This window comes from Sarcophilus harrisii, chromosome 3, assembly GCF_902635505.1.
Source record: "Sarcophilus harrisii chromosome 3, mSarHar1.11, whole genome shotgun sequence".
NCBI lineage: Eukaryota > Metazoa > Chordata > Mammalia > Dasyuromorphia > Dasyuridae > Sarcophilus > Sarcophilus harrisii.
The window spans coordinates 199,277,543-199,294,618 of NC_045428.1; the positions used below are offsets into that span (position 1 = coordinate 199,277,543).

The following is a 17,076-nucleotide window of genomic DNA, read 5'->3' on the forward strand; positions in this document are numbered from 1 at the left end:
TAGCAAAGTATTAAGCATTTATTAGAGGAAATTACACATAAGGCATCCCATATCACCATTACAATAATTTTTGCCTCAGTGGGATGCTAAAACAGCAATGAGTAGCAATGTCCAGTAGAAGAATAATGATCTCAGCCCAAGGAAATGTATATCTTATGGAAGATGAACCAAGAACTCATGGTAGTGTATTCAATTATACCAGTTGGCTTGTGAAAATGAAGGAGCTGCTATATATTTGAAGTTGCAGCAATTATTAAATGTTTGCTATGTTTCAGGCACTGTGTTTTTCTTTTTGAAAAGCAAAATGATGCAGCAAAAATAAGGGTTTGATGTGTACTTCCTTTGAGGAACATCATTAGAAAATAAGTTATTTATTTCCAAAAGAATCAGTCTTTGTCTCTATTGTCTACTGTTAGATAAATTCCTAAATGTTAGTAAATAGAACGATGGAGTTTGGCCTCATTTTTAAATCACAGGTCCTAAGTAAAGATAAAGCTAAAAGAAAAAAAAAAAAGCTCTTATATCCCTAAAGTTCACTTTTTTAATTTTGAAGTTTTCTTTAATATATACTCAAAATAAAATGTAAACCCCCTAAAGGTAAGGGTTATCTCATTAGAATACTGCTTGACACATAATAATATTGACTGACTGATTTGGAGAAGACCCAAACAAACCAATAACCTCTATATATCCCCAAATACTCTTAATTCTTATTTCATTCCTTTCTTCAAATAATGTTTTTTACTTAAGTCACTCAAATATCTTCAGCCTAAATGTCTCACCACATCTACTTTCTAAGAGAATTTTTATAGATTATTTTTTCCATTGGGTTTATATGTGACATTTGAGTTGGAATCTTTTCTTTCCTCCTCCATTAGAGCTAAAAGTAGCTCCCACCTCCCATACCCTTAAATGAGCTCTAGACCATCTGCATGCACGTGCATGTACATGCATGCACATGCACACACACACACTCACAATCAATTTTTAAGACAAATGAAATTGAGGAGTAGATGTGGAGCAGAGACAGAGACTTTAGGATGAGGTTGAAGGTGAATAAAGGAGTGTGCTAGGGTATGACAGCCCAGGTGGGTGGAGGAGAAACAGATGCCACGTGGGAGAGCTTTTTACTTTTACTTAGCATCCTTGCTAACTAGGTTCTAACCAGCCTTGTTTCTCTATTGTTGAAGGAGTATAAATGCTGTCATCACCCTCTATTTTTTGTCACCCTGGGATAAAACCCCACTCTAATCAAGGCTTTATTCTCTATCATCAACACAGCACCCCTCATTCTAGGATTAGATGCAGCATGTCATAGTGGAAAGAATATGGAATCCAGCAAAGACTCAACTTCTAGAAGTCAAGTTCTAATTCTTAATAGGTATATGAACTTCAGTAAATCACTTAATCTCTGTTTTTTGGTTCTCATATCTTAAGGGGGATAATAATAATGGGGATAATACTTGTGTAACTGGTGTATTCTAAAAGAATTTAGTAAGGCTCGACTGAGTTTTTCTTAAGGACGTATTGCTCCCATGACAGGGTTAACTTCATGTTAACAAGGTTTATTTGGATGAGACCTTTATTTTGGTAACTCCTTTATAAGATATATAATCACATTTGAAGATGATTGATTTGGGAAAGTGGAAGATTCTTTAATGATTCTCTTCCCTTCTGGAGATGGATCTCCATACAAAGGGAAATTTTATAAATCTATAGAATGTTTAAGTCTCTGAGAAAGGTAGGGACTCACAAGAAAAATAAGAACAGTTGTTTGGAGTTAAGGTATGAGACCTTTGTGTCAGTAAAATAAAACTTATTTTATCTTATATTCAGCATCATTAGCCTTAGTGCATATATGGGAACTAATGTCCCTTAAGCTAAGAATTCACATGCTGAAATTCTCAGGAGGAAACCCTGGTTGGGGGTATAAGGTAAAGAGTAGAATAAATGAGAAGCCTCCAAGATGGAAGTAGGTTCGTGTAAACCAAGTTGAATCATATATTATACTGTAATAGCAATCTCATATGTGAAAAAGATTATGTAAACCTTGAAGTGTTACATAAATAAATATGAGGAGTAAGAGTATATCCCATCAGAGACTTTTCAATAAAGATTCTATAACCCCATTCTAAGTATTAGGATAAGAGGAAGAGGTAGAGAGGGCTGACTTTAGAATCAGAAAAATTTGAATTTAAGTTCTTCCTCTTACACATACTAGTTGTGTAACTATGGTCAAATCACTTAATTTCTGAATGCTCCCAGGCAACCAAGACTTGCTTATAAATGAGCTGTTGGTGTGTATTAAAGTCAGAGAAGGGAGTTTTTACACTGAAAGATCCCTTCAAAGAAATGACAGATCTGGATCCTCTTTTTTTCCTCTTCCTCTCTTCCTCCAAAATTACTGGGACATTGCCTTTGTTGAGTTATGCTGTGTTTATTTATAAACTAGAAGAAAGCATGTTGTAGTGGAAAGAACATTTGATTTAGAATCAGTCAACAAGCATTTATTAATTTATTTTATTTATTAATAACTAAATTATTAATTGAATTTAGTAATTTGTTTATTTTGCCTACCATGTGTCAGTCACTGTGCTAAGCAATAGAAATACAAATACAAATAGAAAGAAAGATAGCCTTACTTTCAAGGAGATTACATTCCAATGGGGCAAGACAACACAGAAAAGAAAGTTGGAGGGGTAGATGGTATGATAAAGAAAGTTTTAAGTCTGGACATGGCTGATTTGGATACCATCCATAAAAACCTCTATAAGGAGTTATCCAATCAAAGGAGAGGGAGCTGAGGCAGCCTGAAGAGGAATGAACATCTGGGTTCAAATTTTGGCTCTAACACTAGACCTATAACATTAAGGTAACGGTATCCTGTAGTTCTAACATTCTATGAACTTGCTTTGTTATCAGGAATTTCCCCTTCTTTCCTTTCTTACTCAGAGCTTCATTTTTGACGAAGATCCCTTCAGAAGTGAGAGTCTGGAATGATTTAGGAACATTGCACTCATCTTCACCTCTTCTTAGTATTAAAAAACACCTTTTAAAGAAGTCATTTTCTTGAACTGGGATTCAAAAAGCACAACAGGTATTGGCAGGCTCCATTTTCTGGGTGTATAAATTTTGTTATCCTTTCTGGAGAAATATTTTTAACAGTTCAGTACTGCTATACCCAGAGGGTGTCTCTGTGACAGCCAGCCTCTCCTCTTTTTACGATAGGTCCACAAGACATATTCCAAAGTCTATATGCACATGAAATCTTGCTACTCAGCCCAAGTCAGAGACTCCTTTCCATTCATTCCCCTTTCTCAGTCCAGTAAAACTTATGGAAATCTCAAAATGTGTGGTTTGTTTAAATTCATAATTAAATTAAATTGAAAAAATTTGAAGACTAAAAAATAAAAAATTATATATATTTTCTCTGTCCAAGTTTACAAACACCCTGAAATCTATCTATGGCCCTACTTTAGGAAGCAAGAATTCTGTCTTCTTGAATGCCTTCTTAAATTGGTTAGGGAACTGACTCCCTAATCTATCTCTAGGATTCAGGTCAGTTTTATAACTGAAAAGGACCTTAGAGATAATTTAGTTCAAATTCCTCACTTTGAGATGAAAAAACAAGAGCAGGATAACTAAGTAACTTAACCCATAAGGTAATCATGTGACTAATAAGTGCTTGAACCATATCTAGAACCCAAAGGCTTCTAACAGTCCCACTTTCTTTCCACTATACCAACATTGAATTGTTTACTCCTGAGAATCTCTCAATATATTCTTCTTTGCTTTCTATATGAATGAGTAAAAAAGGAATAAGAGACAGATTTTTGAGGACAGAATTTATCAGATAATTGGAAGCTTCTTGCCTTATTTAGACAATGCTACTGTGAGTCATCAAAGGAACAGTTGAAAAACTAGGTTCCCTCACTGTTTTCTGATTCCATTCATCACACCAACTGTTTGCCTCTGGATAGCTATACATAAGAAATCCACCCTCATACCATTTAATAAGATGTTCCATATACTGATACCTTGATCATGCGAATACCTTTTTTATTGAGTTGGAGTATCAATTAATAAAGAGACATGTTATATAAACAAGGTTATCTACATCTTGAGCTATGAATTTCTTTGAGGCAAGAAAGGAAAAAGTGATGGACTAATCAACCAAAATAACTATGATTCTAGGAATGGCAGGACAATTTTCAGCAATTCTCTAATCTAGAACTGCCCAATACATTACTAGAAAATTTCAGTTCAGAACCTGAAGAATTCTAGCCAAGCCCCGCAGAGTATGTAGCTTTGAGAGGAAGATTAGGTTTCTCCCTCTTATTCTCCTCCACCTGCCACTTTTATTGACCATGTCATCAGGGAGAAGTGTGGGAGAGAATACATCCAATCAGAAACAAAGGAAAAACATTGGCAAACAACACAGACAGATGGATAAAGGAGGATAGCTTCCCCACCTCCCTCCCCGCTAAAAAAGGCAGCTTCTGGGATTGATAATCCCTCCTCCTCCCTACAACCAATGGCAGAGAGAATATTGGCCATGGATAGGCACTGAACCTCAGAGTCCCAGAATGGTACCAAGGGGGAATTTGAAAATTCCACAAAGGGAGAAAAGGATTCCAGGAACAGAGATTGCTAGGGGTCTGTGCCACTTGTGTTATCTACACACATGCCTCATTACAATTTTATTATAGGTTTGAGCCCAGCCTCTCCAGAGATATTATAAGGGGAAAAGGTGTATCCCAGTTTGAAAGAAATGTTTGGCATTAACTGCTCTAACTGTAACTTCTTAACAAAGGCCTTTTGCAAAGAGCTCACTGATGTTATTGGCTGATTATCAATGGCAGATAAATGATGGGGATTCATGAATGACAGTACATGAAATTCCAGCTCCTGACAGTTACTTTAGAAGAGAAGAAATTAAGCAACTTCTTGGGTCTCAAAACCAAGAATACCAGTGGGAAATAGGAGGGTAGCATCCCCAGAGAGGATGCTAAAATACCTTGAAATAATTTAACTATTTATGATTAATGAAATCTCTTGTGGAGTCCCACTTTTTTCCCCTCCTTTTACTACTCCTCTCCCCCCTTTTCTTACAGGTTCCTCTGGGACTCTTTTAGTACAAAGCACTTGGGAAAGCACTAGAAAAAGATAATATTTAAATTTCCCTTAATCTGGATCGAAATCTATCCAGAATTGGAGATTGTGGACTTTGCCAAAATACTCTGAGATTAGCCAAAGTATTTAACCTGGCAAAGCTCTTTCTTTGATCCAGCCAAATCTGCCTTCTGACTACTCTTCACACATGACATTTCTCCTTCTATGTTTGAACATGGTTGCCTTCCCCTCCCCAGGCATGGAATGCCCTTCCCTCCTACCTCTCCCTCTTGGAATCTTTTCTTGTCATGATTATTCAGCCATGTCTAACTCTTTGTGACCCCATTTGGGATTTTGTTACAAAGATCCTGGAATACTTTGCCATTTCCTTCTTCAATTCATTTTCAGATGAGGAAACTGAGGCAAATGACTCTAGGCTGGCATTCTATCCACTGAGCCACCTACCTGTCCCCTTTAGAATTCCTATTTTCCTTCAAATCTCCAGTCACGTGTCATCTATCTACTAAATACAACCGATATCCTCAGCACTTAGGGCCTCTCTCTCATTCTCAAAAAATAACCCTATATTTGTTTTGTATATACTTATATAATATCATCACTCTAACACTGGAATGGATCTTAAATTTGAAACCTTAATAGTTTTCCAGCCCAAACTATTCATCTTGCAACTGAGGAAACTAAGGGACAGAAAGGTTATAACCTGAACCAGGGAACATAGAATTAGAATTTGAACCCAAGACTTCTGATTCTCAAATCAATACTCTTTCCATTGTAATTTTGCTGCCTTTTATGTACACCTATTAATTCTGTTATAAAATATAATCTCTTTAAAGTCATGAACTCTTGAATTTTTATCTTGTAGCCTCAGAAAAACTACATAGTCTAGAAGTATCAAACTTGAATAGAATTGGGGGCCATTAAACCATACATAGAATAGTAGGCAATACAGTGGTAAGTGCTAAGCCTGGTATAAAGAAGACCTGAGTTCAAAAGCTGTGTGAACCTGGGCAAATTACTCAACTCTGTTTGTCTCAATTTCCTCAGCTATAAAAATGATCTGAAAAAAAAAAAAGGCAAACCACTCTAGTTTTGTCACAAAAAAAAGTGGGGTCATAAAAAGACAGATACATCTCTTGTATGAACAATGGGTAAACAACAAAAATATATTTAAGGATTCCTATAATGGCATATTTATGACTTAGGAAATCACATAATAATATTGTCTGTTCTATTGTATTTTTGCTTATTTTGTTAATTATTTCTTAATTTTATTTTAGTGTAGTTGGAACACAATTTGTTGGTGTTAGGTACTGCTGTTTTAGGGCACCATGGTCCCTGACTCCTTGTCCCTTGCTTTAAAGTCCTGGGTTATGTCACCAAGTATCTTTCCTAAATGTTAATGACTGCTGCTAATTACAGTAATTGTCACTGTGGAAATTATCATTATCACCCTATCCAAATGTTTATAGAACCTGAGAGTACATTTGAGCCTTCCTAGACTCTGGGGAGAGCAGACATAGACTCTGCCTTCATTGAATTTACAGCATTTTACAGGGAGTTTACAGAGATGGGAGAGGTATTTGGAAAGAAGTGTGAAATTCACTTTGTAATATTCTGAAAGCTGGAATATATAAGATAAGACAGTCTGGCTGTGGCCTTATGGGCCAAAGCAAATATTTTATCACGGTGATAACTCCTTACTTGCCCATGTACCTAACAAGGTTATCAAATTGGTACATTTAGAGGAACTGACACAGATTTGGAGCAGGGCTAAATGACAACCTTCATAGTTAGTTGGAAGAAATCTGTATTACTGTTCTAATGAACAAATCTATGAAAAGTCACTTCTGTGGCTAGTAATAATTACCTCTTTTTGGCTTAGAACTTTTAAAAAAACATCAAGAAAAATAGCATTATCAAAAGCTATATTTTGTTACCAAATTTTTTTGATTGGTAGGGGGTGGGGTGGACAGAGAAATTTGAAGGATAGATAAAGGGGAGAAGGGAGAGAAAAGCTTGCTAAGACTAGAACCAATAAAAGACTGGAATTTTTATCAGAATATTGGTCTGAGGCACTATTGGCCATAATGTATTGGCAATATTTTTCCCTTTTTAGATTGGGTCAGATGGATGATGTTTTGATCATAAATTCTCAGCAGGTTGTGTGTTAGACCCTTCACTTTCACTTAGAGCCAGAGAAAATGAATAAAAGTACTAAAAAATAATCTTTGATGGAGAGGGAAACACTGACTTTTTCCCACCTGAAATTGGCAGTGATCACCAGACCAGAAATGGAAATTGGCAGGTACCACTGGATGTACGAGAGTTCAAGGCCACACCGGTACCAGCATGTGCCAGCATTGAGAGACAGTGTTAGTCCTTTGAGCACTCCAGGTAAATAAAGTGTTGAGATGGATTCTAAAATAGAGAGTCAAGTAACTAGTTTGTGATAGCTTTAACAGTTTCTTCACTTTGGTTTTGTCTTCTGTTTTGTTTTACACACAGGCTGCCAAAATGTTAAGGTACCAGATTCGACCACCACCGGTTCCCTTGTATTTAAAAAAAAAATCTTCATTGTGCCTAGTGCCTCTAGGATGAGATATAAATTCCTCAGGCTCTTTAGGACCTAACTCTGACCTATCTTTCCAAACTTACTTTGTATTATTCCCCTTTCTTCATTCCATGATTTAGTTGCTAACTCAACATTCTATCCCACATTGGGAGCATTTGCACTAGCCATCTGCCAAATCTAAAATCCCTTTCCTCCCCATCTCTATCTCCCAGACTCTTTATCTTCTTTCAAGTCTCAATCCAGGATCTAATTTCTCTGAGCAGCTCTTCCCTTTTCCTCTCCACCTTTACATGATTACTATTCTCTGCCTCCACAAACTATAATACTTTGAATTATATTTTTCTGTCCATGTTTTGTGTATCTATAACCACCCCATCCTATAGATGATCAACTCTTTACAGGAATGGACTGTTAGTTTTGTTTATTTGGTTTTTGTCTTTGTATCACCAGTGCCTAACACTTTTGGGGGTATGTGGAAGGGGTCAGATCTATAATTTTATTAATGAAGGGACCTAGTGGTGTGAACCACTTTCCACTGATTCAATGAGCAACTCACCTATAACTTACAAACCACTAGTTGCCTGGAGTCTTGGTAATGATAATTTAAACAACCTGCCTATACGTCACTCATCTTCCAAGACTGGCCCTCTCTATTCACTCCCCCTATATTCTATGTTCTATTATTAGACCGGCCATAGGGTAGCCCTATGAGAGGTCTGGAAGGCCAGGAAAGGTACTAGTGCTAATCTGCCTCATCTTTTAACTATTCTCCTTCACTGCTTCTGAAAGGTAAGAATTGTGATATCTAGAATAAAAGAGCTCACAGCCAGAAGCTGGGAAACAATCATACCTCTCTTAGATCAAGGTTAGTCTTAAAAGGCTAAATAAAACCGTGAGAGAAGGAAACTGGCCTAATTGTTTTCTCAATTATCCTCATGTCAAGTTACCAGTCCAGATTTCTTATTTCTCTTTTCTACCCCGCCCATAAGTGGAGTGGAATTCTCAGAACCTCTAGGCCCACCCACCTGTTTTGCCGAGACCTAAAGAATAATAAAGAATACCTAGATTTTGTGACTTCTCTTAAATCTTCCTTCTCTGTCAGGGCTCAGGTTTCATATATCTCTTAACTTCCTTGCCTTAACTTAGTTGATGATAATGTATCTTCTTTCTACCCTGGAGTCAGATTTTGCCACCTAAAGTACAGAAGGGAAGTCTATAAGTTCACAGAGTTACAAATTGAAATATGATTGTGTATTTTTCAAAAACTATGACTCCTTTCAGTATCTTTTTTCTGAGATTATAATTATAACTATATATAATTATAACTATAATGCAAATAACTATGTAGTTATAATTATAACTATAATGCAAATCCCAAATTTGCAATACATGTTCAATAAGTAAAACAAATTACAGAAAAACAAAACACATACTTAGTTAAATCAACTCTATGTCAATACCCAATTTTTAGATCATTTTTTAAAAAATCTGGAGTGATCTCAGGGTCATCATTTAGGCTCTTAGAGCAGCTAGATAGAGTGTTAGCCCTGCAATCAGGAAACATTAATCTTCTTGAGTTCAAATCCAGCCTTAGATACTTACTGGCTGTGTGATCCTGGACAACTTAATTAACCCTGTTTGCCTCAATTCTCTCTTCTGTAAAATGATATGGAAAAGGAAATAGCAAACTACTTCAGTATTTTTGCCAAGAAAATCTCATATGGGGATCATGAAGAGTCAGATATGACTGAAAAATGACTGAACAACAAGATTTTTACAAATGAGATAGGAGGAGCTGAAGTTTTGAGAGAAATCCAAGAAAATGGGCTCTCTCTTTCAGGAACTGAGTGTGAAGGATGATTAAGATTTATTTTGAGGTTCATGAAGTGTTTCACTCATATTATTTCATTTAATTTTCACAATTCTAGAAGATAGAACAATTACCATCCCCATTTTACAGATGAGAATACTACACAAGGTTAAGTCACTTCCCAGAGTAACGAATAGTATCTGAGGGTATTTGGACTTCCAGGTCAGGGTTTCAACCTGCCAAAGTGCTTTTTAAGGTAAAGATCCCCAAGTTAGTAGTGGCTAGTTGAAAATATCAGGAAGAAAATAAAGCCAATTAAAATCTAGTTGGGGAAGAAGGGAGGAATATGCCTGTTGAGGATCCATATGTGTTTCTAAATGGTGAATTTGGAAGAGGGAAAAATGAAGCCTGGATCTGAATTGAAGGAGGCAGTTTGGGGGAAAGAATAATTCTTTCCATCAGTGCCATCAGTAAATGGCTCTTCTCCCTTGCTCAGCTGTGTCAATTTTATGTGTTTGGATTAAGGCCCAGCTTGAATTATTCATTGTCTTTTTTTACTGAATCCTTTCTCAAGACTTGAACATCCAATATTCTTTCTCATCTAGAAGACAGGAGAAAGGGTCTTCCTTTGAGGAAGCAGGTTCAAAAGAAAAGCACCCTGGGGTTTTTTTTTACTTGTTAAATAAAGTATCACAGCTAATCCACTTCTGCAATTTGAGGATCTCAGTTAATGTTGATCAAATGAGAAGGAAGGAAAGAAAATCTGATCATTAGAGAACTGGTAATACTGCAAGTCAGAATCAAATGAATAAAAAAATCCTTTAAGATACAGAAGTAGAAACATTTTTAAAATTCATCTCAACATCTTCCTATAGTCTAAGAATCTAGACACAAGTGGTTATACCTTTTTGAATTAAGTAATATGAAAAATTATACCTCTGTGAGACAGTTCAATATACTAAATTTGCATTAGGGGCCAAGGACTTGGAATATAGAAGTAATAAAGGAAACAGTTCCTTCCCTCAAGCAGTTTTCATTCTATTAGATAAATAAACAATTATGTGTCCTGCAGATAACTCAGGTTCATCTTTGGAAAATGTTATAGTATGTGGATTTAAAAGTAGGAGAACTGGACTTATTCGCTCCTTCCCTCACAATTACTTTTGGGCATCTGAAATAAGCACAGTTGCCATTCTGTACTTTGTTTCCAAGGCAGACTGTGTGAAGCATTAAAAATAAAATTTAAAAAAAGTTGGGGATTCCATATGGTACTTGACTGCTTTTTTGTTCACACAGAGTTCTGAGTCTCCCTTGCAAGAAAAGGAAAGTTTGCTACAGGGCAATGGTTGGCTAGGAAACCACTGCCAAAGGAGAATGCTTACACTAGTAATGTAGCTCACTCCCTACCCAGAATTGCCTCTAAAAGACTGCCTCAGATTGCAAAGTTCAAGATTGCTCCATTTTTCTTCACCTTCCACACTTCTTTTTAATAAGAAAAATGCAGAAGAAAAACGCCTTTTATCTAATATTTTCAGAAAGAATTTTCTTAGTTCTGTAGTGTAAGAGTTAGGGGGGAAAGTGTTTCCATTTGGCTTTTGCCATTCCAACTTGTCCATGGAGTCACTTTTAGTAAAACTAGCTAGCTGTAAAACATGCATTATCACTTTGCTTCCTTATCCTGTCATGTTTTGATTGCTCTTATGTCTGGGAAAGGCAGAAGACTGCTTGTGAAAGCATGATTTATGTGTAAGCTTCTTCAGATTCTCCTAAACATGAATCTAACCTATTCCCACTGTAGAAAGTTGTGTTATAGTAAGTTTTTAATGTATTTGCTAAGATCTTTTAGGCCTATGTTAGAACCATCAGAGCAGAGATGCTCCTGAGAAGATAAAAATGAGCTTGGAGCAAAGGACTATTCATGGAAGGAAAGGTTATGCCAGAAACCATTTGCACAATCTACCAATTTCTTCTTCATCTTTGAAGGTGGTGTATTTTAACCTTTGGCGATGCCCCTGGTTGGGAAAGTGACTTACTTGCTCTTTGTGCTTCCTTTTTGAATGTGTAGTTACATAAGAATTGCCAAAACTGATTCTTGCAGTGGTTAAAGCATTTTTGATTTCCTTCACAGGCTAATTGTACAATATTTCAGAGTCTGATTCTTTTTGTACAGCAAAATAACGGTTTGGTCATGTATACTTATTGTGTATCTAATTTATATTTTAATATATAACATCTACTGGTCATCCTGCCATCTAGGGGAGGGGGTGGAGGGGTAAGAGGTGAAAAATTGGAACAAGAGGTTTGGCAATTGTTAATGCTGTAAAGTTACCCATGTATATATCCTGTAAATAAAAGGCTATTAAATTTAAAAAAAAAAAAAAAAAAAAAGATTCCATATCCCTCCTTATTTAAAAAAAAAAAAGTAAAAACCCTTGGTTGAGGGGAGGGAGAGAGTTCTGTTTCAAAATGACTCTTGGATCCCTTCTCCCCTAAAAAAAGGTCAGTAAGGAAAACAAGTGTAGATTCAGTGAATTGATTTTTCAGATACCCTCGATTTTGTTCTCTATTATGCTGCCACCTGGTGGAGGGAGAGACAAAGGACTTCTTTAGGGACTTAATCTATAATGGATTCAGTTAACTAGTATTGTTTGTTCATCCTTTGTTCTCAGACAGGACCAATGTCATGAGGATGATGTCTTGACTTGCAAATGAATTGGAAATGAGTGAGATGGAATTGTGCCAAGTCATCAGCCTTACTCCCTCCTCCAGATTTATTGGAGTCCAAAGGCAAGGATGACTGGCCCAATGCAATGGGACACTTTGTCTGCTTTAAGCTAAAATCTTTCCCAAATCTCCGTTTGCTTGAGACAATGTCCATTCAGTAACTTAAGGCTAGGTAAGAACTGAAGCAAAAAATAGCCTTGTTTGCCTTTATTTAAAAAAAAAAACAATCGGGGGCAGCTAGGTGGCACAGTGGGTAGAGCACCAGCCCTGAAGTCAGGAGGACCTAAGTTCAAATCTCATCTCAGACACTTAACACTTCCTAGCTGTGTGACCCTAGGCAAGTCACTTAACCTCATGCCTCAGGCAAAAAAAATCTGAGAGGAAAAGATGAAATAGTCCTACTTCCCCAATCCCCCTCGGCCTCCCTACTCCATAAAATTAGAACACTCAATAAAAATCATTTACTTGAAATGAAATTTTCCTTCATAAAAAAATCAGTCTGAGAAAAGAAGATGAGATAGTCCTATTTCCCCAATCCCCAAACTTTCTTTTCCCTTCTTCTTCCCTACCCAGTAAAATTAGAACACTCAATAAAGATCATTTAGTTGAGATGAAATGAACTATTGTAGTCAGATGACAAAGGCTTTAATCCCAGCCCTCTTATCTATTTTGACCAAAAGTCTCAATTTCCTCATTATAAAATGAAATAAGTTGACTAGATAGCTAAGAGGTCCCTTCCAGTTCAAGATATGAGATTTCTGGATAGATAGTCTTTAAGTTCCTTTTCAGCCTAAATAAGTTATCCTTTGAACTCTAGTAGGCACAGTGAGATGGAGTTATGGATTAAGCACTGGGTCTGGGGTCAGAAAGATATAAATCTATGACTTGCAATGGCCCAACGCAATGGGCCACCTTGTCTGCTTTAAGTTAAGATCCTTCCTCAAAAAAAGTTTGCCTGAAACAATGCCCACTCAGTAATTTAAGGCTAGGTAAAAGAACTGAAGAAAAATATGGCCTTGTTTGCCTTCATAAAAGAATCAATCTACCAGACAAAAAGAATGATTTTTTGAGTTCAAATCTGGCCTCAGATACTTATTAACTTTGTAACTCTGGGCAAGTCACTTAACCTTGTTTGCCTTCAGTTTCTCACCTATAAAATGAGCTGGAAAAAGAAATGGTAAAATCACTCCAGTATCTCTGCCAAGAAAACCCCAGATGTGGTCACAAAGTTGTCAAACAACAAATATGAATAATTTCTAAGTCCCTGGGGAAAATGTGGCATTTTGTGTTCTTATGCAATTGAAGAATAGATGAAAGTCAGATTAAGAAACCAATGAGAAAAGAAATTTAAAATTAAAGATCAAAGTTATGTGTTTCGAACTGATGCTGAGTGAAATGAGCAGGACCAGGAGATCATTATATACTTCAACAACAATACTAGATGATGACCAGTTCTGATGGATCAGGCCATCCTCAGCAACGAGATCAACCAAATCATTTCTAATGGAGCAGTAATGAACTGAACTAGCTATGCCCAGAAAAAGAACTCTGGGAGATGACTAAAAACCATTACATTAAATTCCCAATCCCTAAAAACAAAAAACAAAAAAAAACAAAGTTATGTGTTTGCTCCTTAGTAGAGCAGATTTCCAAATAGTCAATGGAGGGAATGAAAGAGAGTGAAGAAGCCCATTGAGTTTCTTGTCCAGATGTCAATTGTTGAGTTCTGTGTGGGCTCCCCAGGTGTATGACCTCATGCACCACAGAGAAGCATAGTATCTTGAAGTTGAAATCTATGCCAAAAACTTTTCTCACCAGAAGTGGTTTCAGATGAATGAATCCTGTTTATATTGACACTTGTGAATATAAGAGCCCTGGGAAATGAGGTGCCATGGGTGAGTTCTGAGTGTTGTTATTCTCTTTAAAAGAAGGAACCACTGGAACAAAGCTCGTAGAAAGGTATTAATGTCATTGTTTTCTTTTTTAAGGAGAATTATAATACCATTAAATAGGAGGACTTTTTCAGAAATGTCTTTTAACTATTTAGTAGGACAGATCATAGCTATAAAATACCTCCCTGGTATTTTAATACAGGGAGTTCATTTCACAAATAAGGAACTGAGGCCCAGAGAGATTAAATAATGTTCCCAAAGTCACACAAGAAGTACTAAAATGAGATGAGCAAACATCATATCCACAGTTCATCATTAACCAAGCCATTTTTGAATCCATTTCCCTCAGCCTCTTCTTCCTTGTGTTTTTGTTAATCATATCCTCAGCATTTAGCACAAGTCTTGGCATGTTATAGGTGCTTAATAAATGTCTGTTGGATCAGATTTATTGGATTGGATCAGTTAGCATTAGGGAAAACCTTATTTAAACTGGAATAATCTATATTTGCACATTTTCTTTTTAGTGTAGCTACAGAAGTCTTTGGTAGCAACTTGGAATATTCTTGTGACCTGGATGATGCAGTGCCAAACTCCTCCTAATACTTTGCATTATAGGGAAAAGAAACTGAACTCTTAGTCCCTCACTCTACTTTGTGTCTGCTGCCCTGCCACCAGCTACCCTTCAGTATCCTGTTCTCACCCCACTTTGCTGCCTCTTTTTGTATGTTGTCTCCCCTTTAAACTGTAAGCTTATTGAGGGCAGAGACTCTTTTTTTAATTAGCTGTACCTCCTTCGCTTAGCACAGGGCCTGACATGTCACAGACCCTTAAAAGATATTTGTTAAATTGGATCTGTTAGTGAAAATTTTATTTAAGATGGCATAAGCTATAAATAGCATATTTTCCTTTAAATGCAAGTGTAGTCTTTGGTAGCAAGTTGGAATGTGCTTGTGACCTTCCTTTTAAGAAACGGGACTCTTGAAGTGACTGAGTAGTGTCTGAAGATGGAGTGCTGGGACTGAAGTTGCAAAGACTTGAGTTCAAATCTATCCTATATACTTACTGACTGTGTGATTTTGAGCAATAACTTGACCTCTGTTTGCAGAAGGAAGGAAGTTGGGAAGGAAGGAAAAAAAAGAAAGAAAAGAAAGAAGAAAAGAAGGGAGCGAAGGAGAGGGGAAGAGAAAGAGGACTCTTTGTCTTTATATATTGTTTTATCTAATATGTATATTTTCTATAAGGTCTGAATAAATAATTAACCAGGCTGGTGATATTCTTTTTGTAACAGCCAGGAATGAAAATCTTGATAGAAATGGAAGCAGCCCTTCTAGTGAAGGATAGAAGATGGTCCTAGAAGTTGAGAAACATGGGCTCAAGTCTTGCTTTGGCACTGACTAGCTGTGAAACTGTTAACAAATCACTTATCTTTTGTAAAAATTGAGCTGTTGGAGAGGGTGGCCCTCCCTTGGTTCTAATAATAATGATCATGACTTTCATTTATATAATGTCTTATGATTTACCTTACCTGTCTATAGAGAGGTTAAGTTCTTTGAAAATAATCTCCAAGTTCTTTGTACATAAAACTTGCAACTTCTTGTTACCTGTGAAATAATTAATGCAAATAGCATTAGCCATTGTTATAATTATTATTTTGCTGATGAGAAAATAAAGTCTCAGGAAGGTTAAATGATTTGCCCAGTGTCACACAGCTCTTAGCTGTAAGAGCTTCAATTGGATCCAAAGTCTTTTTTGACTCCTAATTCAGCACTTCCTATCATGCAACGAGACCTGTTGAACAATCTATGACTCTGTTTTTGCCTGGCAACTTTGTAAAACTGCTTCAATAAATTTTTGCTTTGGGGTAGCTAGGTGGCACATTGGATAGAGCACCAGCCCTGAAGTCTGGAAGACTGGAGTTGAAATCTGGCTTCAGACACTTAACACTGCCTAGCTGTGTGACCCTGAGCAAGTCACTTAACCTCAATTGCCTCAGCAAAAACAATTTCTTGCAGTGATCCTTCTGACTAAAGGCCCTTCTGGTCTCTCAGTGGCCAGTGCCCTTTCCCTCTAAGATCACCTTCAATCTATTTTCTCTCCTCTCTTCTCTTTCTTTCCTCTCTCTTCCTCCTACTCTCTCTCTCCTCATTCTCTACCTTCTCTATATCTTTTCTTTCCTCTCTCTCCACTCCTCCTTCACTCTATCAGTTCTCTCTTTCACTCTGCCATAACTTTCCCTACCCATCCCCCATCTCTTCCTCCCTCCCTTCTTTCCTCATTCTCTCTGTGTCTCTGTCTGCCTGTCTCTCTCTCCCTTTCTCCTCTCTCTTTTTTCTCTCTCCCTTCTCTTTCCTCCCCATATTTGTAGATAAACATATATAGAGAGATAGGTGTGTATAGATGGAGGATTAATATTTACATTATTTACATGTCTCCTCCATTATAATGGGAGTTTTATGAGAGCAAAGATGTTTTTTCTTTATAAACTCAACTCTTAGCACAATGCTTAGATGACAGTAAGCACTTTTCTCTTTCTCTTCATTTCTAAACACATTGATATCATCTCCCACTCTCTCTTTTTTAATGCCCAGTCTGTGACCTTCACAAGAAGCCAACTCTTCTATTTGGGTCTTTTCCACACCCTCCTATCTACAGATTGCATTCTTAATCATCTCTCTTTCTCTCTAATTTTCAACTTCCCTCTAATTATTGACTTCTTTCTTACTACATTTGAACATGCCCAGGTCTCCCATACTTAAAAGATTTCACCCAGTTCTACCATCTCTTCAAGTTTTTGCCTTGTATTTAATTCTCTCTTAGCAGAACTAGGAAAAACTGTCTATACTCCTTAACCATTTGCAATTTGGCTTTCAACCTCATCATTTGACTATAACTGCTTTCTTCAGAGTTACCAGTGATCTCTTAATTGATCTGCAATCTTTTTCAGT

The 17,076-nt window shown here is 36.8% G+C and overlaps 1 protein-coding gene across 5 annotated transcripts in view; it reads left to right on the forward strand.

Annotated features, from left to right (window-relative positions):
* Window positions 1–17,076, forward strand: part of GPM6B (glycoprotein M6B) — a 216,190-nt gene that overhangs the window by 161,814 nt on the left and 37,300 nt on the right. For 2 of the 5 annotated variants that reach the window (XM_031958989.1, XM_023500329.2), the window contains exon 2: window positions 7,408–7,527. The exons of the other annotated variants lie outside the window; for them this stretch is intronic. In XM_031958989.1, coding sequence (XP_031814849.1) covers window positions 7,408–7,527 — 120 coding nt within the window. The remainder of the gene's footprint in view (window positions 1–7,407; window positions 7,528–17,076) is intronic. 5 annotated transcript variants of the gene reach the window in all.